At 35.6% G+C, this 26,877-nt stretch overlaps 1 protein-coding gene across 5 annotated transcripts; it reads right to left on the bottom strand.

The window, feature by feature from the left end:
• Window positions 1–24,613, bottom strand: uckl1b (uridine-cytidine kinase 1-like 1b). 5 transcript variants are annotated; one of them, XM_026199342.1, is made up of 15 exons: window positions 24,493–24,613; window positions 18,976–19,169; window positions 18,778–18,884; window positions 14,336–14,506; window positions 13,236–13,307; window positions 12,970–13,159; window positions 12,830–12,891; window positions 11,719–11,735; window positions 7,872–7,970; window positions 6,559–6,652; window positions 6,150–6,212; window positions 5,891–6,013; window positions 4,133–4,240; window positions 3,512–3,668; window positions 1–1,418 (listed from the first exon to the last, which is right to left on the bottom strand). In XM_026199342.1, exons 1-15 carry the CDS (start codon window positions 24,564–24,566, stop codon window positions 1,339–1,341), a joined length of 1,611 nt encoding a protein of 536 aa, XP_026055127.1. In that variant the 5' UTR covers window positions 24,567–24,613; the 3' UTR covers window positions 1–1,338. The 5 variants fall into 5 exon arrangements, with proteins under 5 accessions (XP_026055127.1, XP_026055126.1, XP_026055129.1 ...); XM_026199341.1 differs by lacking the exon at window positions 11,719–11,735 and adding an exon at window positions 9,052–9,071; XM_026199344.1 differs by lacking the exon at window positions 24,493–24,613 and adding an exon at window positions 21,820–22,460.
• Window positions 24,614–26,877: the final 2,264 nt, after the last annotated feature.

Below are 26,877 nucleotides of genomic sequence, written 5' to 3'. Positions count from 1 at the left end.
TTGAGTTTAAATGAATTTATTATGCCAGATGTGGATATGAGTGACTGTTATATAGAACACCAATTATACAGTGTAGCAGTCATTGCACAAAAATATCAGACTGACCAATCAGAATCAAGCATTCCAGAACGTGTGCAATGACAATGAATATAATATATTAAATAAATCCTAGACTATTATTCCTGTTGCAGGACTAAAGTCACAGCAGATACATTCACTAGGCCTCGACATCATCTCAGTGCTCCCGTATTTATATAATATCGTTCACATTTTCTATCAAACATTAAAAAGAAGACGACTTGTTTTCTATAATGCGGTACAGGATTGTTTTCTCTTGTTTTGGTTACCTATCGTGAGTCAGCATAAATCAAACAAATAAAACACAATCACATCATATTTCTATGATGAACTGACTTCTCCAGGCTAGGTACTTTCTGAAAGTGCTCAGTGGGGTAAAAACGAGAAAACAGAGATATCAGCGCGACATCACTTAATAAGAGCAAGCACGACGCTCATTGGCTTGAATTTCATACCAAACACCAACACTTCCTGTGGGCTACTTCTGTTCTTGTACGAACATCAAGCAGCTATATATGGTAAAGGCAAAAAAAAAAAAAAAAAAACTGGTTATCCTCATCGCAGAATGTGTCATTTTTCCTAAAAATGAATGGCTGCTGATTCCAGATGATCTATAATACAGATCCTATCTACAATTGAACCGGAGCTGCTCCTTCATGTTTATGTTTGATAAACAGATAAACCCTTCAATTCAGCGCAACATCATCCGAAAATAGTAAAAAAAAAAACCCTGTTATGCATTGCTCAGTTGTGAAAGTGTAATTGTTTACAGCGTGTGGTTTGGTCAGCAGCCGTCTGCAGGTAAAGCGAGAGAGAAAACAAAGATTAAAACTATGCAGCGCCCACACATTTTTTCCGACGAAGTGGTCCTTCAAAGAAATTCACTGTCTAAGTGTAGCAAGACAGCGCTTTGAGTCTTACTTTACCCTCTGAAAGCTCGACTGCTGCATGAAACCGAGTACGATAATAAAAATGACACGCTGTTTGCCATGACAAAGCACACACACGCGTGCCAAAAATACTACACATCAGATTCCAAAAGAGACGGCAGACACGCAAGGCGATAAATCAACTACATGTGCTTCAAGATCAAACATAACACACCTTAGAAGACAGTAAATATTATTAAATAACTCGCATTAAAAAACACCTCAATAAACCTTCACAAATAAAAACTGCACAGGAAACATTTCAGTTTGGGGAGTGCCAAAAAGTATAAAAATATTTTATAATGTACAAATATCCGGCGTGAGATGATGATCAGCAGCTGGGCTCATCCATGTCATCATCGCTCCAGTCTGGAGGCGCATCCGTGCCAAAATAACGATCCCCAAAATTTCCTGGAATGAAAAAAAAATTATAATAAATCATGAAACTTTAAGCACATTTCCTCAAAATTATCATTACCTTAATGTGTCTGGATTATGTCCAAGTATCTAATGATTATTCTGATTAGATTTTCCTTACTTTATTATTATTATTTTAATAAAACAGTACAAATTGGTATTTTTTATTTCCTCAACTGATCTTACTCACCCCAAACATTTAAACAGTGTGTGGTGTGTGTATATAGTATGAACACACCCACCCACTTATAGAATAAACCCTTTTACAATATTAAAGATAATTAAAATAGAATATTCTAGTTGAGTCCCCTGTGTGAGTTTTTCAAGTTTGTCACATGACACACTGCATCCAAAATATGTATAGGTTTAACGTTTTTTTTTTATTTTATTTTTTTTTATTCAAAATATTTACAAACTGGAAACCGAATAAACCGAAAGATACAACAATTAAAATTACAAGATGCTTTACATTCACATATGATAAATATCAAGTATTTGTGTATTTAAATGTTTGAACCCTGAAGTAAACTTCAGATGGTTGAAAGTTGTGTAAAGTTGTGATGTATGACAAGCGGTGAGCTCGTCTCTCTGGTTCAGGAACTCAAAGCAGAACGGCAGATTTGAATGTAGCATCTAATCATCCTGTCGGCGTTTATTACATTTTGAATATGGATATTTTTCTTACAAAAACGTACTGATTTGTTACAGGAGGCCTGGCTTGAATGCTCTGTTTGAAGGGGCGTGTCTGCTGTGAGACTCCGAGTAAATCAACTGTTGTGATTGGCTGACATCTTTGCATTCGAAATGCATTCATGTGAAACCCCTCTCAAATATTATATATATATATATATATATATATATATATACGAATCGTGGAAGTGTTGATTATATAATTATTTTTTCGATCTTTTCTCATCACATGGAAGGCTGCAGTGATGAGCATTGAGTAGACAGAGTCTGTTTATCGCGTGGATGCAGTGATCTCGTCATTATTGCAACACGTTTTCTCACAAAATGCTTTCACCACAGCTAACAGCAAACACATGAATACAGTAAGAGCTCCGTTGTGCAGCATAACAGCGTCATTCATTGTAACGGCAGTTTGGGCAAGTGTGCAGATATACTCGCGATGTGTAACAGCTCCGGAAAAAAGCGAGCGTTCTTTGATCGCTCTCTGCAGTTAAATCACAATTTAAATAACAGATTTGTTTCATGCTACTAAGAGAAACAACGCGAAGTTGATCGTTTAGTCACTGGCTTGATTCACTGATGCATCAGTATTAAACGATTTAGAAAGAAAGTCTGTGTGAACTTGAATGATTAGCTACACATCAGAAATCACTGATCACAGATCAGGCATTAATGAACACTGTTACTAACTGTTATCCATATCATAAAAGTCTGTTTGAAACGCCTGTGCTGACATTGCGACTGAATTATATGTAAATATTTGGGCGGGCAAAGCAGAGAAAGGGGAGGTAACAATTCTCGTTACAACGTCACAACGAGGAGATTCAAGATCAGCCCGTTTGAGCTTCCATTTTCATTTTCAAGGCAGAGAAAGATAGAAAAATCTCAATTTACACCGATTCAAATTTCTAGAAACTTGGGGACCATATACAGGCTAGGGTAAAAAATATTAATCTTAAAAAACCTCAGAAAGTGAAATTTTCATGTCATAGGACCTTTAAGAATGGGACTTTTTATTTGACTTCTTTTTTACTGATGCATGCAGCACCCGCTGAGTGCCACGAAACAGCTTGAAAGATCAAAGACAGTTTTTAATATAACTCTGACTGGATTCGTCTGAAAGAAGAAAGTCATATACACCTAGGATGACTTGAGGATGAGTTATTTATGGGCTGCTTTCATTTTCGGGTGAACTAACCCTTTAATGGTCCTATAGGTACTGTAAAAAGTCTTCTCTTTCCATTAAGCAAAGTATAATTATTCTTTTTTTTATGATTTTGGGTGAAATATGAGCCAGATATGCTCAAGGCTGGTTCTGTGAGAATAACCCCTTTGAGTAGAAACTTTAGGATAAAAAGCCACAGTTAAGCAGACAGGTAAAGCTGATAAAGTCTCACCTATGCCGGGGATGATGTGGAACAGGTCGTTGACCTTCTTGTCGACGGCGGTGGTGATGATTTTGACCTGAGGGAAGGCGTAGGCCACAGAATGGACACCCATCTCAGCCATCAGCAGAGACACCAGCAAGATCTTATCCTCCGGAACATCATGATCCTACACACACACACACACACACACACACACACACACACACACCTCATGAAGAAAATACCGTCCCGTTCCTCCACTATACCTGTGCTTTTTATTACTTCTACCACAGAAGTCATTACTGTACCTTTAATATATAATCACAGGTGTTTTTTTAGTTCATGCATCTTCAGTGTTGGTAGATTCATTATATTTAAACTAGTGAGAGCGTGAAGGGTCAACTTCCACCAGTGCCAAAACCGGTCATAGAAACTGATAAACACAGCTCTGTAGAATCAATATGTGAGAATGTGTAGAGCTCTGTCATGCTCTATGGCTGCCGTCAGCTAGTGAGGTTTCTCTGCTACGCCTACACTGACAGACACACAAACTGGGCCGCTCTACATGTGGCGCCTGTGTAGGCGTGTGTGTCTCTGCCACTGCACACTGTCAGTTGTTGTGCAGGAAGAAGGGTTCAGATGCAGACTTACGAGTAACACTCTGATGGCCATCATGGCTGCCGCTCCGGTGGACACGGTGCAGTCCATCAGAATCACGTGATCCTCGCTGATGTCTTTGGGCAGACGCAAATAGTGCAACTGGATGGCAACAGGAAAGACAACTCAAATGTGCAGCAATAACATTGTCTAAATGAATTAATCAATCAAATTAATAAAGAAAATGGTTCATGCAATTATTGAAATATTTTGTTTCTTAAAAAATGATATTATATTGTACTAAATGATAATGGTAATGAGAATATGTTAAGAGGGGTATTTCAAAAAACAAGTTGACAGTTGTGTAGTGCATGGCTGCATCATATTGTTGTCAGTGTCGAGAAGGTTACTTTGGAAATCTAGTAAGTTCTGTAACTATTTCAATTACTTTATTCATCTTGTCAAAAATTTCTCATTATTCATTCTGAAACATGAAAAGCAGGCAGGGTTAACCTTACAGTAACACTCAACACTGATTCCTGTCAGACTCCTCAAATCCTTCCTCACTTGAATTAAGATGACAAAAATGACATTTTAAAGCACAGCCACCACCAAATCCTGACTTAGTCCTGAGGTTAATTACAGATTTAAAATAATCAAAAAATAGTTTAATAGCTATGATACCGTTTCTAACATAAAATCTTTGCATATCTATGACAGGAAACACGTGCATCTCACAATGCCTTGAAAAAAAAAAAAAAAAAAAAAAAAAAAAGTAGTCATATACATAAACGCAAAAAGAAATTGTTACTGAAAAAGAATGTGTCCTAAAGTCCTGAAACTTTGGTGTCTCATATTTTAGAGGAGTCAATGCAATTTATGAAAGATATCAATTACATGTTAAAATAATTGTTACAAATTTTTTTTATCAGCAACAGATTACGGTTACATTTTTGTAATTAAATTATGTAACTCTGTTACATTAACTAGTTACTCCCCAGCACAGATTGTTGTGAAGAACAGAAAGATACGAGTAAGACTAGAGCACTGCTGCAGACAGATTTTGTATTTTCACCGTCATATATATATATATATATATATATGCACATATTCCACTACGTGTGTCAACTACACAAATCACTGAAACCAGTGTTTTCACATATTTCATTTTCATTCCTAGAAAATAAACTAAATGTTAAATATGAATAAAATGAGATTTGATTTTGATGTAATTTGAATTCTTTAACTGATTGCAAATACAAAATGTATATAAAAAAGAAATACAAATTTTAAATTAAAAAAAAAAAAACTACACTTTACAAAATTTTTTTAATAAAAATGTTATAAACTATAAAAGGTGCTAATAACACAAAAATGTGTTTCAAACACTGAAATGTCTTGCTCAGAAAACATTTAACAATAATCTTTTAAATAAAATCAAATAAATCAACAAATGGTAACACTTTAGTTTGGGGACCAGTTCTCACTATTAACTTATAACTACAACGTTTGCCTCAAACTCTTCATTTGCTGCTTATTAGAAGTGAATTAGTTGGATGTTAAATGTGTGGGGTCGGATTAAGGGATCTAGAATATGGTCATGCAGAATAAGTCATTAATATGTGCTTTATAAGTGCTAATAAACAGCAGATATGCTCATAATATGCAGGTAATAAACAACTTGTTAATAGTGAGAATTGGTCCCTAAACTAAAGTGCTACCAAATAAATAAATGCATTTAAAATTGTCTTCATCTCACTTGATCTGATGTGTGTAAATTCTGGGGGTAGTATGAGCAGAAAGGGGTGTTACCTCCGGCTCTCCTGTGTCCTGATTGGTCTGGATGAGGATTTTGCCGATGCGGACGTCTTTGCACACGGCTCTAAGCGCGGGCTCCATGGTCTCTCCCGCCCTGAGAATCGACACGCCCGTAATCTGTTTAAAACAAAGACGACGGAGGGTCCGGGATTTCCTTTTTAGGGCTTAACTTTACTACTCCACACAGAACAAAGACATTTTTGTATGACGGAGAAAATCACCAAACGAGCAGATTGAGTAGTATTTGTCTTACCCTCTTCCCATGAAAGGTCCGGCCCTCGTAATCTTCTCCCTGTGGGGTCTGAACAATGTGAACCTGCAGCAGATAACAGACAAACTGTAACGTCAAGCTTTTTTTTTATCCAGGCATATCATATGAGGTGAAACTGATCTTCCTCTCTGATTAAAAGCCACAGTAAAATGTCAGCAGCAACATCATGAAGCTCAGTGCACTTCTCCTGTGACTGTTTTAAGTGTAAAGGTCGCTGTGTTTCTATCATGTAGAGTTTGTTAGTCTGAGTTTCCACTGCGGTGGACAAGAGAGACGAGTTTCCATGTTCAAGACGAGGCCTCCATGCCCACACGCTCAAGTCCGTTTGCGTGGCATTATTAGGTCGATCTAAAGATCCCTCATCAATCCCTTCATCTTCGCCTTTTCTCACCTGAGATGGAAGGAAGGACAGCGCTCTCTCGATGAGGAGCCGCATTAACCTCTTAGAGTAGAAGATGAACTCGTCTCGACTGGTCTCTTTATTTCTGCAACACAAGAGCGAACGATAAATTTACTTGCTAAAATGACAAAACAGCTGTGTGGCTATTTGTGTTCAAAAAAATTTGAATTACAATGGAAGATCTTTTTTAGAACCTTTTTATTCAAAATATATTACAAAATAGATTTAAATTTATTACAGTTATTTTTTTATTACAGTTTTAATAGTTCATCTAAAATATGCATTTAGGACCTCAAAGCAAACGGACCAACGCAATTTTCCTAACAAGCATTTAGGCAGGACACATCGTAGGACTTCCCCTGTTTTAGCATGCAATGGCTGTTAGTTTACGTTACAACCTGGCATAACCACGCACAGCCTGTGACATGGACGAAGACTTTCAAAATGAGTACACTTCAGCCACTGGCTTCTGCTTCTTGTTGGTCAAAGGAAGTATGAGAGCGAGGGACAATTTCCACCCAGTGATGGGATGGGGGGAGGGGGGGGGGTAAATAAAAGAAAGAAAAAAAAGAAAAACGAAATAAATTAAAATTAAACCAAGCTAAAACAAAACTAGTCAAAACAACAAACCAAAAATTATCATAAAAAACAAAGCAAAGCTACAAAAGTTTTTTTTTTTACAAAAACTTAAAAAAAAAAAAAAAAAATTAAAACAACAAAACATAATAATAATAATAATGTGAGGGAAAAAAATTTAACAAAACCAAAATACGAATAAAAAGAAAAAAGCAAGCTTACAAATCTAAGCAAAAAACAAACAACAACAACAACAAAAAAACTACCTTCCTGTTACCTCCTGTTCTGAGGGGTGGGCATAGCAAAAAAATCTTAAACTACAATAAAAAAATTTAAACAATTAAAACAACAACACAAAACATGAGCACAAAACATAATGTAAACGGCAAACAAAACTATGCAAAAAAATAAATAAAATAAAATAAAAATACAAAACAAAACCAACCAAAATGAAAAAAAAAAAAAAAAAAAAAAAAAAACAAGTTTGCAAAAACAAGCAAAATAATAAAAATAGAAAAAGGAAACAAAGCAAAGCTTAAAAACCAAGAAAAACCTCCAATAGCACATCACAGGGTACTGCTGTTGTTTGTATTAAAAAAAATGTAAATTGGCATATTGTTGGACATTGTGTTTTTTAACTATAAGCATCAAGACGCTTTAGTACTGCTGAGCTTTACACACTGCATGTGTGAAGTAAACTGCTGTGTGTGTGTGTGTGTGTGTCTGACCTGATGATGGTGTGCATGCCCCGGACCTGCGGAGTACTCTCCAGAACACTGAGGGTCTGTGGAAGGGGCTGGGCCTGATGGGCAGATGCCAGGGCCGCCCTGTTACCATCACCAGCACAGGCAGAAACAGACAGGAAGTCGTCAACACAGTGGAATTAAATGATACGTTCATTCCAGCACCACACCGGCGGAGAGAGACACATGCTCACACACAACAGCTACAAGTGTCACCCAAACCCCATCAGTCAAACATTTATACAGTGTTAGAGGAGAGGTGAAGTGAAGCTTTAGAAGCATACGGGAAGGATTCATATAACAGAGAACCATGGGACAATCTCCACATGAAAGACCGACCTGTCCAAGAATTAGTGTTTAGATATCTGTATATGGTGGACCCAAAAAAAAAAAAAAAAAAAAAAAAAAATTATTTCTGGTCATTGTATTTGTTTTACATGTTGAAGTTTCTTTTTGTGGGGTGTTTGGGCTCAGTAGTTTATTTTAGCAAAGAACAAATGGATCAAAATTGACCATAGGGACTTTTAATTTGTAATAAATATCTCAGTTTCCAATAATTGCTGTTCTTTTGAACTTTCCATCCATCAAAGAATCCTGACAAATGTGTCACTTCCACAAAACTGTGCAGCAGCACAAATCTTTTCTGCACTGATAATAATAAATGTTTCTCAAGCAGCAAATCATTATATCAGAATAAATTACATTATATATTAAAATATAAATATTTATTATAAATTGTAATAATAAATAGCAGTCTTGCGGAGCATAACAGACTTCTTTAAAAAACATTAACAAATTAAAACCAAGCCCAAACATTCACACAATACGCATTAAGCGTTCAAATACTTTTCGAAGCCACTGTTCACTCCAGCTTATAAAAGACTCTTGGTTTGTAGGTCAGGCTTTTTTGGGAGTATCCCATGATTCAGTGTCACAAGCACTCAGGTCAAAGACTGCATCCTGTCATCAAACAAAACTCTGACAAACTCGAGCAGAGCAGTCATGGCGTTGCTTTACATTTAAGTGAGATGATTCATTAAAACAGAGGTGTGACAATATGCAGTCTTTGGAAAGCACACCAAGATGCTGTTCTACTTATGGCTTGTAAAACAACAGCATAAAATATAAAAACAATAAAAATAAAATCATAAGCAAATCTCCTCACATATCCCAGCGGAGCTTTCTCTGTGGGGAAGTGACAGACAACAGAAAAACAGACGATGACAACAGAAAGAGAGGGAGAAGCAGAGAGATGTCACACACGATCAGGTGAAGGAGGAAGAGGCGGTCACATGACTCCACATGAGCGGAGCGAGAGCTGGCAAACCATCCAGCACTCAGGATGCCATCCAGTCTCGTTTTAAAGCTACAGTTCACCCAAAATTACGGTTTTGTCATCATGGAACACAAAAGCAGCATAATATCCCAGCTGCTTCTAAAAGAGGTGACGTGATACGAGTGTGGGGAACGGATGGAAAGTCAAGTCTTTCATGCACGTTCACATATGACAGATTAGTAATGGAACAAATGAACCTGCTCTTAAAGTGACAGTTCACCCAAATCATTTCCTCAGAGTCACGCGTGTCATGTTTGAGCTTCGGTTGAATACAATTGATACGTCTGTGCATTGACCAGCGTTTATAATGGCCTCAATTCAATCTGTTCATCATATAAAGCAAGCGTGGATTGAACTGCTTGACTCATATGAGATACTTTGAATGTTTTTATGCACATCTTGAATCGTCAAAATGATTTTGGTGGAACAGACTTTCAAAGGAGGGACATATATTTCTCAAGTTTCATTAAAAATGCCTACATTGTGGTTTTAAAGATTCATGTGACGCTCAGTCTCTCAGTCACAATCCATTTATAATATTGTGATGCATCACGCCGCATAGCATTGAGAGATTTGTATCATGCATTGTGAGGTAACAAGACACCCAGCCCAAAAAGAGTTTAGACTGACATTAAATGAATACATTTTGAAGTGAACCATGTGTTAAACCTGTGCAAGCTGTGAGATTGTGTTCTTGAATATGTGATTTGGTGTGGGTCTGATGTAGCTGTCATCCTCTCATTCACTCTCACTGACACAAAGGTCTGCTACATCCTGTGTCGGGGGCTGTACTTCCTCATCTTTCTCTCTCTCTCTCTTCCTTTCCTTTCTGTCTCTTCTCTCGCTCTCTCATGTGCTGTCGTTTCTAGCCCAACGGAAAAATGAAACTCTTTGTAGTAGACACAGGAAACTTGAGTGCGTGCGAGATGCCGTGTTCAACAATAGCTACAGAGACAACCATGAGAGAGAGAACGAGAGAGGAAAGACAGAGAGAGCAAGAGAAAGTAAGAGAAAGAGAGGTCAAGGGGAGGAAGACGGCGGAGTATTTTTAGACGCAGCATGCAGGGAGGATGTCTGGTGTAAAACACCGAAGGATGGAAAACAGAAGGTGTCTGCCTCCCTCCTGACTGCAGACCTGAGCATCTTTCCTCTCGCATTATATCATGTCATGAGACGGCCATCCCATGATGCTCTGCTGCTGTGCTTTCATAGCTCATCAGTGTGGGAATATATATTATAATAATGCTCGATCATTTTATCATTACTTTCCCTCCACAACGGCAGATTTTTTTATGTTAAGGAAAATTTGAATGATCTTGTAAAACCAGTCATTAATACTTCCGTGTCATATTTTACCACCAAATAATAATAATAAAAAAAAAAAAAAAAAAAAAAATTATATTATATATATATTTCTTAAAATAATGAACAATTAAACAATGGAAAAAATGTATAAAGTATATAAAAATAAAACCATTATTATTAATATTATTAGTATTACATTTATTAAAATAAAATGCATAGTAAAACAAAATAAATACATCGGTATTTTACTTCGAACTAAAACTAAAGTTGAAACTCTTTTTCAGTAATTGAAAATGCTGCAAAAATGTTTTTTTTTTTTTTATCATAAAAATTTTATTAAAAATGCTGCTTTGACTACAAACTGAAATAATCTTTAAGTAAACTAATAATGAAATAATGTATTTTTCTAATTAAATATTAATATTTTAAATTAAATACTTAAAATATTTTATCGGTTTATTTTATGGAGTCCTTCTTACAGTGTAAAAAGGACAGCTTAAAATAAAGTGTTGCCAACATTTTTTTCATTTTATTTTAAATATTAAATACAAACATACACTACAATAACTAAAACTGAAATAAAAAGGAAATCTATATAGAACTACTTTTAAAACAAACTAACAGAATGCCAAAAGGACCTAGCAAAGTTGCTTAAATTTTTTTTTTTTATATATATATGTATGTATATATATATATATATAAAATATTAATAAATACCATATTTGTATCTAAATAATGCTGAAATAACACTACATTAAATTAAAATACACTAAAAACTAAAGAATAAATAAATATGTAAAAAAATATATATATATATATATATATATATATATATATATATATATATATATATATATATATATATATATATATATGTAGAGGTGAAATATGACACGTGTCTTCAAGCTTATTCAGATTCACCTGATTCATGATTTAATCAAACTGAACCACACCAGTGCTCATAAAGACTGATGTGACCGTGAGCAGTCAGCAGAAAGAGACGCTGCGCTCTGTCGGTCTGAACAGGAAGTGCAGCAGGCTTCAGGAGGAAGGCCACAGTCTGAGAGGATGCTAGAAGTTCCCCCTACAGACTGATCTAAGGCCAGTTTCCTCAGAGCCCAGATCAGTGCTGAGGGGACACTTCTGTGCAGGCGGTGACAGGAAGTGAGAAGAAGAGCAGTGCTACTCTACCTGACGCTGAGTTCACGCTGTGCCACCGCGAGGGGAGCGAGAGGAGAGAGAACAAACCAGTGCGGTGAGGGGGCACGGCCAAACAACACATTACACACAATCAGCAGGCCCACACACAATCTGCTTTAAAGGGAGCTTGAATGAGAGCATTACTTTCTACTCATAGCTCAAATTATCATCAAATCGATCAAAATATTTAGCAAACACGAAAAGGCCAGGGAACAACATATGCTTCTAAAATGTTGCTGAAATCTGTGCAGATTCTCTGTGGGTCTGTCAATGTTTCATATTACAGTCAATGATACAAACCAAGTCAGATATTAGTCCACTACAGAGCATTCACAATCCACAATGCACAAGCGTTATTAAAACCACTTCTCGTGAGGTGCACGCCGCACACTGATTATTGCTCTAATAAATCACAGGAAAAACATTTGGGAGAAGGATATCATTTTCACAACCAACCAAACACACTGCGGCATTATTACAAAGGAAACCGTACAGGAAATATTAACAAAGACGTCTCACAAGGAATAAGAATCTTCTTTCATAATTAAAATGCTGATTTTCTCCTGAAAAGGTTAGCAATATTTAAAATAACTATATTATTTTTTATATAATATTATACATGCATTAAAAGCTGAGTTAATTAATTCATAATCATAAATTGTATTTTTTAATATTTTCTTTCCTCGTTTCATACTTTATTTAGTTGAAGACCATATGTTCTTGAACAGAATTTATTTACCGATACTACCATTATCTGTTAAAATAACAAAATAATAGATTTAATTTGAAATGTAAAAAAAATAAAAAATAAAAAAAAAATTTACAACTACAAAATTTATTAAAAATGTGTCAATTTACAAAAAATGTCAACAAGACTTCTGAATGGTAATTTGAAATATTATTAGTTCTATTAACGTTACAATTAAATATAATAGTAAATGTAACTATAGTTATATATTATATATTTGTGTTCAAATGTTATTAAATAGGCGGCCTGGAATATTTCCTCCAGAAGGGGGTGATGTTTGACATCTGAAAGATCCGGTGTGACCGAATGATGCTTTAAATCGTGAGTCTGTGATGCTTTATGTGCTGATCTCACCTCCTCCAGCTGACTGTGGACGTGCTGCACTATAAGATCAATGGCCACCATGTTGCCGCCACCTACAGGAAATGAAGAACAGGAATTACTACGAAGCACTACTAATGCAATGTGCTTGACATGTGTCAGAGCGAACTGACCCCGAGGCACCACGATATCTGCCAGTCTCATGGTGGGCTCGATGTACTGCTCAAAGGCTGGCTTCACAAACTTGTTGTACTGTTTGATCACTCCATCGATGTCCCGGCCGCGCTCGGTGATGTCCCTCCGGAGCCTCCGTACCAGCCGGATGTCAGAATCGGTGTCCACGAAGATCTTCATGTCCAGCAGCTGAAACACAGACGATGCTCCAGATCAGCTCCAGCTGGAGAAATGACCACATCATGACAGATCTGATCAGCTTTACCTTCAGCAGCTCTTTATCTGCAAAGGACATGATGCCCTCAAATATGATGACGCTCGCCCCATACACCGTTTTCTGCAAGCAGATAAACATCCATTAAAAACAGCAGCAGAATGATTATTGTAATTATTTTGTGATTCTAGTATAGAAAGTAAACTTTAAAACATGCTTTAGCCCGTGTGCTGAAATGCTCAGATTGTATTATGTAATATTAAAGGTAACTTTCATTAGCTTCTCTTAGTTAAAGACTAGAGGTTAGCTATTTCTGTTTGTATATAACAGGGCTTATTAAAGTTTTTGGCCTTTGACCTAAAATATTAGCTTCAATTACTCCTGATTTTCAGGCAATAAAACTGGAATACTGTAAAAATATTTGCATGTTCAGGTTTCTCTGGTGTCAGTTAATGGTCATCCAACATCTTTAAGAAAGTGTTTTATTTTATTTATCGTTTTTAAAATGGTTATTTTACTTTTACATGTTTGATTACTTTTTTTGTTCTAATATTAATTGTAATTAAAAATTATGATTTTCAAATTTTTTACAAATTTTTTGTAATAACAAATTTGTGATTTATTTATTTATATTAAAATTATAATATTTTGATTTAATTATTATTTTTAAAATATTTGAATTGTTACATTTTATGATTTAAATATTTATTTTTAAAAATTTTTTTTATTAAAATAGCCAATTTATTATATTTTAAGGATTTAATTTAATTTACAATGATTTATTTTACAAATAATTATTTCTTTACCTATTTAGGATTGAATTATTGACATAAGATTTATTTTCATTTTAAGTTTTTACGATTTTATTTTAAAAATGTATTACAATTTTTATGATTTCTTTAATTAATAGCGTTTTCCATCAACTCTCAAGAACAAAAAGTCGACTTATAAATGTAGCTAGCCACTTGTTCAAAATGTATCTTTATTGCCATTTTTAAATAATAACAGCTTCCAAGCAGCTTCCCCAACACTGATCATTTACATAGACATGACACTTGAAGCACATCAGAGTAGATAAATGAGGAACAACAAAGCCACATCTGGTGGATGTGATCTGGTTTGACAGAGGATCAGCTGTGTGTTTCCCTCACCCATACTTTCTGCCGTCCGTGTGTGGTGAAGTCATACACCGGGATCTTCACGCTCTTGCCCTGCTTGAGTTTGCGGAGAGTGTGCACCAGCAGGATGAAATCAAAGGCGTCTGGATGGTCAAAGTTGTAATCGTTATTAGCAGCGAGCAGCTGCTGTTCGGCCGTCAGAACCTGCAGGAAACACGTCACAGCAGACGCAGTTACACCGAGGACTTCAGATCAAATATCTGCCAGCGGCGTGGCCTGCTGGTCTGAGATCAAGACTGCAGGCTCAAAACAGACAAGGGCTGTGTTTGTGTTTGTGCATTACACTGGCTTTACCACAGGTACAGCGTGCTGTTAGACATGATGCAAAGGGGTAAACTGTGGTAAAAATCACTGTAACACACAACATACTTCAATATAAAGGAGAGAAAAAGCGGGGGGGGGGGGGGGGGGGGGGGGGTTATTATAGTTACTGCAGATTACCTTCTACCATGCAATAGTTTGGTGTCGGATTAAAAAAAACTAAATTAATACTTTTGTCCAGCAGGGATGCATCAAACTGATCAATATTGACAATTAAAGAACTTATAAAATGTAAAAAGATTTAGATTTCAAACAATGGCTGCTCAATATTAACAGCAATAAGAAATGTTTATTAAGCAGTAAATCAGCCAATCTGAATGATTTCTGAAGGATCTGAAGACTTGAGGAAAATTCTGCTTTGCATCACTGGAAAAAATTGCACTAAAAAAAATTATATTTAATATATATAATATAATATTATTAAAGACATTAAAAACATTAAAATATATAATAAATAAAATATGAATAAATAAATTGCTCTCACACAATACAGCGGTCAAAACCTTTCATCAAAGTTGTCCTAAAAAAAAAAGAACGCATTTGGGTTTTTAGCTTTTAGGACAACTTTGATGAAAGGTTTTGATCCCCTTCAAATGCTGACTAAAGTACATTTCCATGATTTAAAAATGGAGCAAAAAAAAAAAAAAATGTTGTAGAGATATAGAGGCTAGATATTATTTGTGAAGGCAAAAAAAAAAGTTTAAACAACTTTTAGAATTATATCGTTTGCCACAAAAAAAAAAAAAGTGTATAAATATCATATCAAATAAGACATTAGCTAGTTTTATAAACCACAATATTAAGCACATTAATCCCAGTGTGAACTGTCTATATATGAGCTGCATTTTCAAGTAATATTTTCCAGACAAGAGAACATCTAGAAACCCCCTCCAGTCAGACACAGTGCAGTCCGCTTTATGATTACCCCCAGCCTCTCTTCAGGTCACAGGAACTAAATTTAGGAGGAACATTTACACACCAGGACATGCACACAAACACACATTGCTTCAGCCTCCTCATATAAATGTAATGATTTCTCATCAGATCTACAACAGCTGATAAACTGTTCAAACAAATGGCTAACTAGTCTAGAGCACCTCTGCAGACGCTCACATTCCTCACACGGCTCACTCACACATCATAAAGACATGACGGCTTGTGTTTGAATGCTGCAGGCCACGGTAAAGACACCGCTTGAGTTTCTCAGCACAGGATCTGAGATTCTTCAAGGATTTAATGGATTACATAACTAAAATCACACTAATGGCTCGTGCCCGTGCTCTCTATATGAGAACAGATGCATTAAATCTTTATACTATATCTCTGGATAGAGCTTTTATATTCTCCCATCTGGATGATGGTTAATGAACTAGAATTTCAATAATATGACACTTTACCCGTCAAGTTTTTAGACACTTGTCTGAAATGATGCTTAACCTTTCAAAGAAGAAACTCAAATATAAGATATTTTTGATATAACCAGTCAAGTAGATTCCCAAACAACAAGTACCTGAGTCTGACTACATGGCCGGACTCACATAGTAGTAGTATATTTTTTATTTAATGCCATGTCAGCATCTTTGGCTATTTTCATGGCAAATACAATAATAATAAAAAATAAAAAAAAGTTATATTACACAATATTTTTTTTTTAAATTAACATATGATACAAATTCTAAAACTTTTTCTGGCAAAATTATACAAACGCTTTAAAGTCCACGTGAACCGGAAGTTAAAAACAACTTTTCTCCAGTGTTGTGATGTATTTCCAAAAGAAACGGAATACTAAATGAGGAAAAATAGTGGGCGTGGCTTTATTTTCCAACTAGCACCTGACTGGATCTAGAAAAGTAGTTAATGAGAGATATCTAAGAAACCCCATTTTGTGTTCGGTCCAATTTTTGAAGCATTCGCGCGTGAACTGCTTCGAGCACATCCGTGCCCTCTCTGTTATCCCACCTTCCTCATCGGGGAAGGTCCTCAATGCAGAGGGGAGGGACATTTTCAGATTTTGATTAAAGATTACAAAGCTAAAAATTATTTTGTGTGGATTGACTTGCATCAATGAATTGTTCACCACAAAACGATTAATTTAGGCAAACAAAGTAGATATGGTCAATTTTGAAAACCTGGACAGTCCAATAAAATGTGTTTGACAGGAACAGAAATTTACAAGGAATTCTTAATTTGTCATTTTTTCTGAAGCCTGTTTCTAAAGAGAAAACTTACCGTATTTTTTGGACTATAAGTCACACCTGAGTATAAGTCGCATCAGTCCAAAAATACGTCATGATGGGGAAATAAACATATAATTCGCATTTATTTAGAACCAAGCACCAAGAGAAAACATTACCGTCTACAGCCACGAGAGGGCGCTCTGTCTTCAGTGTAGACTATAGGAGCACTGAGCAGCATAGAGCGCACTCTCGCGGCTGGAGATGGTAATGTTTTCTCTTGATTCATTTCTCTTGGTTCATGTCAAATTACTTTTGATAAATAAGTCGCACTTGAATATAAGTCGCAGGACCAGCCAAACTATGAAAAAAAGTGTGACTTATAGTCCGGAAAATACGGTAATTTGAAGTGCTGGACAGTAAAAATCATTGGACTGTAAATAACCTCTAAAAGTTAGAATTTAGAGAGTTAGCGCCTCCAACTTGTTTTAAAATCCCCCAAACTTTTTCTATCTCATTTATTGCGTCGATTCAAATATTTGGCATTACAACCAGGGTTATGCCGGTATCAAATGTTCATGTTGTGATTCGTTGCTAATGCTTTTATCAGGGTATACGATATCATCATGGTATTTAAACTTTACAGTAATACAGTATAATAAGTTAAATGACTTTTTTCAAAAATAACTGAACATTTAAATACAATAAAGCAATAGCTACATTTGCTACAGAAGTTATTAATCTTTGTTAAAAAATTCAAGTCTTAGTTCACGTTAGCTCATTAAATAACACCGCTGCAACTTTTGATTTTAATGTGTTAAAATATTATATAATACATATATAATATATTTAATATATAATATTAAATATTGAAATACCTAAGATTAATGAATGTTTAGAATAATTTTTCATTGGCAGTTTATGTTAACTAATGAATTAACTAATGTTTACTAATGTAAAGTATGAATGAACAGAGAATCAAAACGCTTTCAAACAATATCTAGGGCATGTTGTAGTCCACATTTAAAATGATTTTTTTTTTTTTTTTTATTGAATAACCTATTTAATCTAAATATTTAAGTATTTGGCTCTGTGATGGACATCATAGTGAATCCACAAAATCTGAATGGCTATTTAAAATTATTTATGTATGTTTTAGAAAGTAGCAGCTGCTTTATTTATGGGGTTTCCTTGGTAAGGACTGCATTTTCTGCAGTTTAGCGCCATCTGCTGTCAGAGAGTGAATGTGCTTTCATTCAGTGCGTCTCTCACATGTTCCTCGTGCTTCTCAATCGCGCTTGTTTACATCAGAGCGCACACTCCACATACAATAGTGTTGTGCATTTTGACCAGTTGATGGGAAAAGTATTCTTACAAGGTTTACTGGCACTGAAACTGTATGTGCAATACTTCATTAAAACTATTTGGGGAAACAGCTAATTGCAATTTTTATGATCATTGTCCATATTTGTATGTCTCTTTCTTTCTTGTTTCAATTAATTCAATAAAAATATATTAAAATACTTTGAACTGTAAAGTATTTTGTAATTTATACAATAACAATAATTAAAACTCGAAAACATTTAAATAAAAAAATATATATTTTTCAACTACAGAGCTTTTATTTTGGTGCAAATCTGCAGGGAACCTTCTCTTTTAACAATGTTTCTCTTTTTCTGGCATCAGATTTATAATAAATTATCATAATAAAGTAATAAGTTGATAGACGTTCAAACTCAAGTGTATTTGAAGATGCAAAATAAATCACAGCCAGAGAGTGTTTCTGATTGGCCAAAAATGGATGCCACTCCCCTTTACAAAGAGCTCAGGGCTGTCACAGAAATAGGTGTGATTTCCCAGAACCCCCAGTTCACTGAGATCTGTAGAAGGGACGTGATTTACAATGAGATGACCTGTTACCTTGTAGAAGGAATCCATTGACAGAAGAACCACCCAAGGAACATCCAAGGCCTCGATAATTTTACGAGCAACTGTTGTTTTGCCTGAGGCACTGCCTCCACAAAGCCCTGTGGGTAAAAACAGACCAGTAAACTGACACGTGATGATGGTTGACGATGATTGTGATTTGTCCTCCCCGGAGCACTTTAATATACGAACCGATAACAAAAGCATCTTTGGACTGGGTGCCGTGTTCATTGTACCAGGGTGGGCGTCCGGCGGTGTAGATGGTCCTCTTACTGGTCCGCAGCAGCGGAGGCTCTGATTTGCACTGGCTGGTGGTCCGCTTGCGTGGAGACAGGCTGGTGCTGACGGATGGGAGGAGCCTGTCCAGAGAGCCTTCCCCACCGCCACTATTAAAAAGAGGAAATATGGTACAGTGAACGAGACAAGACACATCCTGCTGTTTCCTGTGTCAACTCTGACTTCCTGCACACAAACTGTTACCAGCCGACCCGGCGACCATCATGACAATGCCTCCATGCATCGATTAACTACATTTATGTAGGTAACAGGCACTTAAATGAGGAAACACTGAAATGGCATCATCAATTTTGTAGTATGGTGTAAGCCCTAGCACAAACAACAGCGCCCCATATTACACTGAACTCTAAAGTTTCATTATTAAAAAGATGCATGACTTACAGTATAATAATTATTAGTATGCATAAGAAAACTACAGTATGCCAATGGTGCATTTATTTGCTGAAGGTTTCTGAGTGCTGAAATGCACTGATTTTTAAAGATTATTTCTGGAATGATTGATGAGTCACGAATCAATGAAAGAGACACAAGCTAAAATAGGTGGACGCCTACAAGAGTGTGTGTGTGTCACACCTTAGGAGCTTAGTAGCTCTCATAAGCAGCAAGAAATATACTTACTAAAACAGACGAGAAAGCCAGATGTCCACAGAAGATGTGTGCTTGTCCATTAAGAAGAAGAAATCAAACAGCCTACTCCAAACTAATCATCTATACGTTCAATTAGCCAGCCAGATCAAGCGATGCATGACTGTGTAATCCCTAAACATGTTAACATAACATGGTTAAACCAGAACGCCTACACCTTGGACCTGTGCAACTAAGGTACAACTGGTAAAACTAGAATTAAAGCAATCGTGTGCCTGAGTTTCTGTTTGTGAGAATAGAGATCACCTTAACTTTCTAGATAATCTGCCCTGCTACAATATGAAAGCGTGATAACAGATAAGACGATAAACGGTGGACCCTGCCCTTGCATTTTCAGAGCAAAACAAACCACTGTAGAGTATAGTTCATAAGAGTCTCTCTTAAAGAAATAGTTCACCAAAATGACAGTCTTCAGTTTATCTATGCCCTTCTTTTTCCTTTTGGAAAACAAAAGGAGAAATTATAGAAAGTGTATGGAGATCAACATTTTTTAGTAAATAATATAACTGTAGTCTGTTCCTCACGTGGAGCTTATGTATGACTTTAAATCTAGTGCAATTTGGACACATTTCATCAGGGTTTCTAAACGTTTTATAATGGCACATTTATGACTTTTTAAAATGCCTTTTATGGCCAAGTAAAGAGAATTTAAACAATACGTTGAATGAATAAATTTCTATTTTGAGATGTGACCAAGGCACATTTTTATTGCAAACCCAACCATATTCGAACTGTAGTTTCACAGGGTTCATACCAGAGCTATTCATCACTCAAGAGCAACTGCATATCACGTGAGCTACCGAACAAACCTACTGAATTAGAAAACTCATGCATATGAAGCTGTATGTGACAAAAACGTTCAAAGCTATCGGTTTTCAAATCGTGTAGGATGTTAGAATTGTTATTTGTCATAATAAAATATTCTACAAGCAATTGTTTGAAAATGAGCCTTTATGAATTAAAACTGTAAATCATACTTTGGGTGAAAAGAAATAAAAATAAAAGTCTGAGTTTTACTGCCTCTAGAGTTCGACTGGAAACTCCAGCTGAGCTTAAAAAAAAAAGCACAGTGTGGATCTTTATTATTATAGGCTGTACACACACACATTTATGTTCAAACATAATGTAAAAGTGAATTTCGCATCCGATGACCCCTTTAAGAAACAGACTCATCTACATCTTGGATGGTTTGAGGGTGAGAAAATGTTTAGAAAAGTTGTATTTTTGGGTGAACTATTCCTTTAACTTCTTTTCTATCAACCGGTTAAAACTGACAACACTGCACATATTCTATGCAAAAACTGGATTAAAGGAGTTCACACTGCTCATTTACATTTTTCCACTCAGACTCTTGTTTTTGCTTTTCGTTCACTAACACCAAATATTCAAAAGAAGTCATATTTTTGTTTTTCAGTGTTTACACTGAAACAATATCTAGGTACTGGCTGAAAATGTCCTGATTCTTTACTATTGTTCTCTTACAGTTGTGCTCTTTTGCACTTATCTGCTTGAGAGACGTGTTTACTTTTTCTTGTGTATTGTCTTATTATATTTAAATGTTCAAGGTTCATTAGGGATTCAACTTTTAACAATATTTGTTCATCTTTTCAACCTGATTTTGTGCAGTAATTAAGTTTTCAACAATTAGGCTACCAAGAACTTCACATTTTTAACAGAACAGAGCAGCGTGAACATTCTTCAAAACATCTCCTTTCATGTTTCACAGAAGAACATCAGTCATATAAACATACTGGAACAATACGAGCATAAATAATGTGACAATCTTCCTTTTTGGGTGAACTGTCACTTAAAAAAAAAAGACACACGTTAACCTCAACGACACTTCGTTTGCAACTTCTGCTTCGTATCACGAGTTCACACTCAAGGATCGTATGAGAATACACCATTGAGCAGATCACGTATTAATATTTCCATCAAACATTTAATAATACCGAAATCAAAACCTAAGTTGAGGTTTTCTGCATAACACAGCAAGCAGAGAGTCCTGTCAGCAACAGCTGAGTTTACCATACAACTGCAACTCAAGAGCGTCCTACACACCTGAGGAGGATGTCTTCAAGTTATCAGACTTACCTTCCATCTGCCCTAAGAGCCCAGCAGCCTGAGATCCTGGCTCCCGAGTATGCTGGGAGTGTGTTCATGATGGGTGCGCAGAGAAAGATCAGCGCTGGGACGTACACACACACACACAGACGCTAGAGCGCCTGCCCTCTGGCAAGCCGAGGAGAGGCACAGAAACGAAAGTGAAGCAGAGGGGAGGAAAACAAAACTGTGCTTTCTACGTCGGTTCGCTTTTGTGTTCTCCGTCACAAGCGTTTAGTGGGCTGGGACCATTCCAGAAAAACACTCTCTCTTTCTCTCTCCCTAATGTGCTTCCAACAAACGTAAGAGGATAACCTATCCTGCAGATTATGTTTGGGGGGTGGTATTAATAGCAGCAGGTTGGAAACACACAGAGCACACGCCCCCTCCGCTGGCCTCTTACGGGGCAGCTGCTCTGTCTGAGACACGAGGAGCGCTTCTGAACTGTGTTCTTAGGAGAGGAACATAAACAAATCAGGCTGCTCTGTGACGCTGGGTGTGTCATGAGCTCGGTGCGCTCTCTACATTACACCCAAGGGCTCTACTATCACCAATATCAACCAGTCTGTCCTGTGGGGCGTATCTCCACCTGCCCCCCTCGTGGGACACCCCTCACAAACATCATGATGAAACTCAGTCTCCCAGCCAGAACCGAATGTAATGTCACAGCACATGCACATACACAAATATATATCAAACTGTGTGTATTGGTCACAAAAATTCCAAGTAATTAGTTGCTTTCTTCTAATAGTAATGAGTTACTAACTGATTGTTATAACATATGATTACCTGTTTACAAAACTTATTAGAATCCACCAAACAAGATGAGAAAAGTAATATATTTGTTATGCACACATAAACTAACACAAAAAAGTATAACAATATTATATATTTTAATTATTTATATTACTTTTATTCAGCAAGGTTGCATTATGCTGATCACAAATAACAGTATTTTTCTATTAATCAAAATAAAATCCATTAAAGGTTTCTAAAAAATATTAAGCACTAGCAGCACAATCATTTTAAGTAAAATATTAACTTATATATATATATATATATATATATATACACACACACACACACACACACACACACATGCATGCATAATATTATTTAAAAGTTTGGGGTCAGTAAATGTTTACCAAGGTTGCATTTATTTGATCAAAAACACAGTTTATGCAATAATGTTTTTTTTTTAAACAATTTTAAGAAAAAGACACTGTTAAAAGACTGTAATATATTTTAAAATATTATTTATTCCTGTGATGCAAAGCTGTATTTTCAGCAGCAGTACTCCAGTCTTCAGTGTCACATGATCCTCCAGAAATCAATTTGATATAATGATTTGCTGCTTAAGAAACATTTATTATTATTGATGTTAAAAGGGTTTGCCTTCTATATTTTTATGAAAACTACAATACTTTTCCCCCCAGAATACTTGGATGACTAGAAAGTTCAAAAGAACAGCATCTATTTCTTTAAAAACGTCTTACTGACCTTACCAAACTTCTGAATATATAGTAGCCTATATATAGTAACCTAAAAGAAGTATATTCAAAACCAGAACCAGAAGAGCTGATCCATAATCATGGATGCATTGGTGCGTCTATGTGCTGTGTGATTCTTTGTGTGACAATAACCAATTAAACCTTTTATTCTCCTATTACATTTCTCTCCCAAAGGCCAAGACGTTCTCTTTCCACTTCAATCCTATACACGTCAGTTTACACACATGGAGAACAGTCCCAGCAGCAGCTGTGCGTGTGTGTGTGTGTGTGTGTGTGTATGTAAATATACAGAAACATGAGCTCTGCTGGTAAAGGGTTGGAGAGCGCGTCCTCTGGCGCTGTGAGCCGAGCTGTGACTCAAATCAAACACGAGGACAGTGAGAGATCAGCTTCAGAAATACATCAACTATAACACAGTTACAGTGTATAGAACAAACTGTTACAAATCATTTTGTGGTTTAATAGTTAATTCTATGTATTAGTTCTTAACACTATTTTTACACGAGAAACCAACTCGACTGCAGGTGGTTTTTCTGCAGTAGTTTAATTACATAACGTTACTGTATAAGTTAATAATTATGTGATGCTGAGAAAGTCTACAGATATAACGCAGATGATGATGGTATTATATATATATATATATATATATATATATATATATATATATATAGCTATGCAAATGAGTCACAGTCACTATACAGATCATCGACCATGTGCTTCACTGTCACACACCAACAGTGAGCAGAACACACATTTACACACAGTGTGTGTTTAAGAGAAGACATTTTAATCATATTTAAGGACCAGATTTTGGACCAAAATATTGATAGGCTAAAACCAATGACCGTATAAAAACAGGCTAATACAAGAAAATGAAACAGGGTCATAACTTCATAATAATTTGCTTATGGTCGAAACGAGTATCCACGCTTCTTGTTATTCTAGGAGACGTTTATAAATGTTATCAGACGTGTATGATCCATAGGTATGATCACCTTGTGTTTTGTGAAGTCTTAGAAACACGCGAGGTGCAGCCAGCACGCGCGCGACAGGTCAACAATCGCGATTAAATGTTAACTATGTAAACACACATTAAGAAAACAGGAGTCTTAATAACATGTGAGTTTAGGCGGTAAATAGCTTAAAACGTTACCTTGGGCAGCGCATAGACGATTTATCTCCGCAGTCCATCGCTGAGACCCTTCCGTCTCCGCACACGGCAGACATTGTTAGTTTCCTATTTGACAATCAGCTGTTGCGACTTTAGGCTCCGCTAATGCTGCTGGGATATGTAGTTCTATAATTCATAGGGTTGTGCGTGACTTCAGCAAAAGAGAACTACAAATCCCAGAATGTAAACTATAAAGTATATTTGTAAGTACAGTTTTGGGGATACCTCATGGTAGCGTTTGCTTTACGAATTTAATTTACCGTATGTAAATTGATAAAACATCTTATATGCTGAAATGTATTTAAGTAAAATATTATACTATTACATATTTATGAATCGATCAAAATGTGACAGTAAAAGAAATCAGTATTAATTAGGTAAAATATATACACATATTGAATATTCTTAAGAGTTGCCATCTTAATTCAAATGCCATAATGTGTTTTAATATTATATAATACTTTAATTGATTATAATGACATATAATAATAAAAAGCATGTGTACAAATCTATTACTAAAATCCATAAAAAGACGACAACAACATTATATACACACAAACTGTCACAAATCCTAAAAATTGATCAAAAGTGACAGTATATAATGTTACAAAAGATTTATTTCTCATAAATAATAAAGTATTATGATTTCCACAGCACAACTGTTTTAAAATAAAGTATTTTTGAAATGTATTTTGAATATATATATATCCCTATTGATTTTGGGGTCGACATTGAATTTGTCCAAACACAAGAAAACAAACAAATCAGTCAAACCTTTGTCAACATTTTATTAATTATTTGAGGGGTATTAATGCACAGTTAATACACCGGGGGGGAAAGAGAGAATAATAGTTTAGATTCAGAACTCTTGCCAACCTACGTAAAACTTTAAATTAATAAAAGATCATTTTGTCCATTACTCTCATTATTTGATAAGTATTAATAGATTTAACAGTTTCTAGAGCATCTGAATAAAAATCTACGTATTTGGATCATTCTTTTGTACCTCAAACCAGAGCCTCATTTCTAATCAAACACAATCTTCTATTTGTAAACTTCTCTGAGGACGTTCGTTCAGACGTCTGATGGGTCAAACTCTAACTTAGTAAATCTTCATTTCACACAAAAGCTGAAGTAATGAAAAGAATGCTTTTTAAAAACTGGTAGAGGGCTTCACTTTCTACAGACCCCCTTTAGTACAAAATTCCACAGCACACAATCAAATTCACCAAAATCTCTACCGACACTCCATATTCAAGCCTAATTCATGGGATTACAAGTGCACTAAATACAGAAATACACACCTACACACATTCATGCTCACACACACACGCCCGCTCACACATACACACGCTGCGTATAGAGGTTTGGACAAAAGGACATTTTCAACATGTACTTTGACCTTTATAGAAAAGCGCAAGATCATATTCAAAGAGTTTAAAGCAACTATATTACAAAGAAAGATGCAAATAAGCAAAAGAAAGCGAGTAGAGTTCGCACCAAGCTTTGGAAATCATATGTAATGTTGCATTAGTGCTTTCGACTGCAAGCTATTGCTGTAATTTCGAAATAAATCTGTTGCAGTGTCATGATCATACAACGTCTGCATATGTGTACGCCACATAATCTATAGGAAGACGGTAACTGAAGCCAAGCACAATATCCCTAGCGGAAACTACACGCCACCTTTCGTGTCATGAGATGGCGAATCGACAACTAAACTTCCACTGAGAAAGATACATTCTACTGGGCCAGACTCAAAGCACATTGTCTATGGTTTCATTACAGCTCAGTGACAGTATAAAACACTACACAGAAATGTCATGGAGCAACACTGAGCTCCTCTCTCAGATTTAACCTGGTAACATGTATGATACTTGGGTTGCTTTGTCCTCTACTCGTGTTCACTCAATAGTATGTGAATCTTCGAAGGGCGAATCTCATAAATCTATGAAGAACGTGTTAATGTCGGCATTTTACTGAAAAATCAAATGACAGTTTAAAAAATGTAATGTAGTAAATGTTTATTTTTTTTAGTTAGTTATTTTTTTAAGATTTATTTATTAATTTACTTTACTATATATTTTTGGGAGGGTGTGCCAAGTTGCCAATATATATATATATATATATATATTTACATTTTGCTTAAAGAAGATTATGCATATGCATCTAGACATTTCACATAATCCAACACATTTAAAAAAGTTAAAATTTGCATTACATAGTAAGTTGACAAATAATTATTAAAAGTAAATCAATAATAATGAATCTTTATTTTAAATTACTGCATTATTTTACTGCATCACAATTATTTATATGTAATAATTATGAAAAAGACATCTAGTAACTTAAACTTACGTACACGTA

Source organism: Carassius auratus, chromosome 23, assembly GCF_003368295.1.
Source record: "Carassius auratus strain Wakin chromosome 23, ASM336829v1, whole genome shotgun sequence".
Lineage (NCBI taxonomy): Eukaryota > Metazoa > Chordata > Actinopteri > Cypriniformes > Cyprinidae > Carassius > Carassius auratus.
This window is presented reverse-complemented; position numbering and strand designations above follow the sequence as displayed.

Excerpts from the sequence above, each read along its gene's own strand:
- uckl1b (XM_026199341.1), bottom strand. The coding sequence starts at position 24,566 with ATGTCTGCCGTGTGCGGAGACGGAAGGGTCTCAGCGATGGACTGCGGA. Across the intron at positions 12,892-12,969 it reads AGATATCGTGGTGCCTCGGG|GTGGCGGCAACATGGTGGCC; the intron begins GTCAGTTCGCTC and ends CATTTCCTGTAG. Across the intron at positions 3,669-4,132 it reads TGGCCATCAGAGTGTTACTC|GATCATGATGTTCCGGAGGA; the intron begins GTAAGTCTGCAT and ends GTGTGTGTGTAG.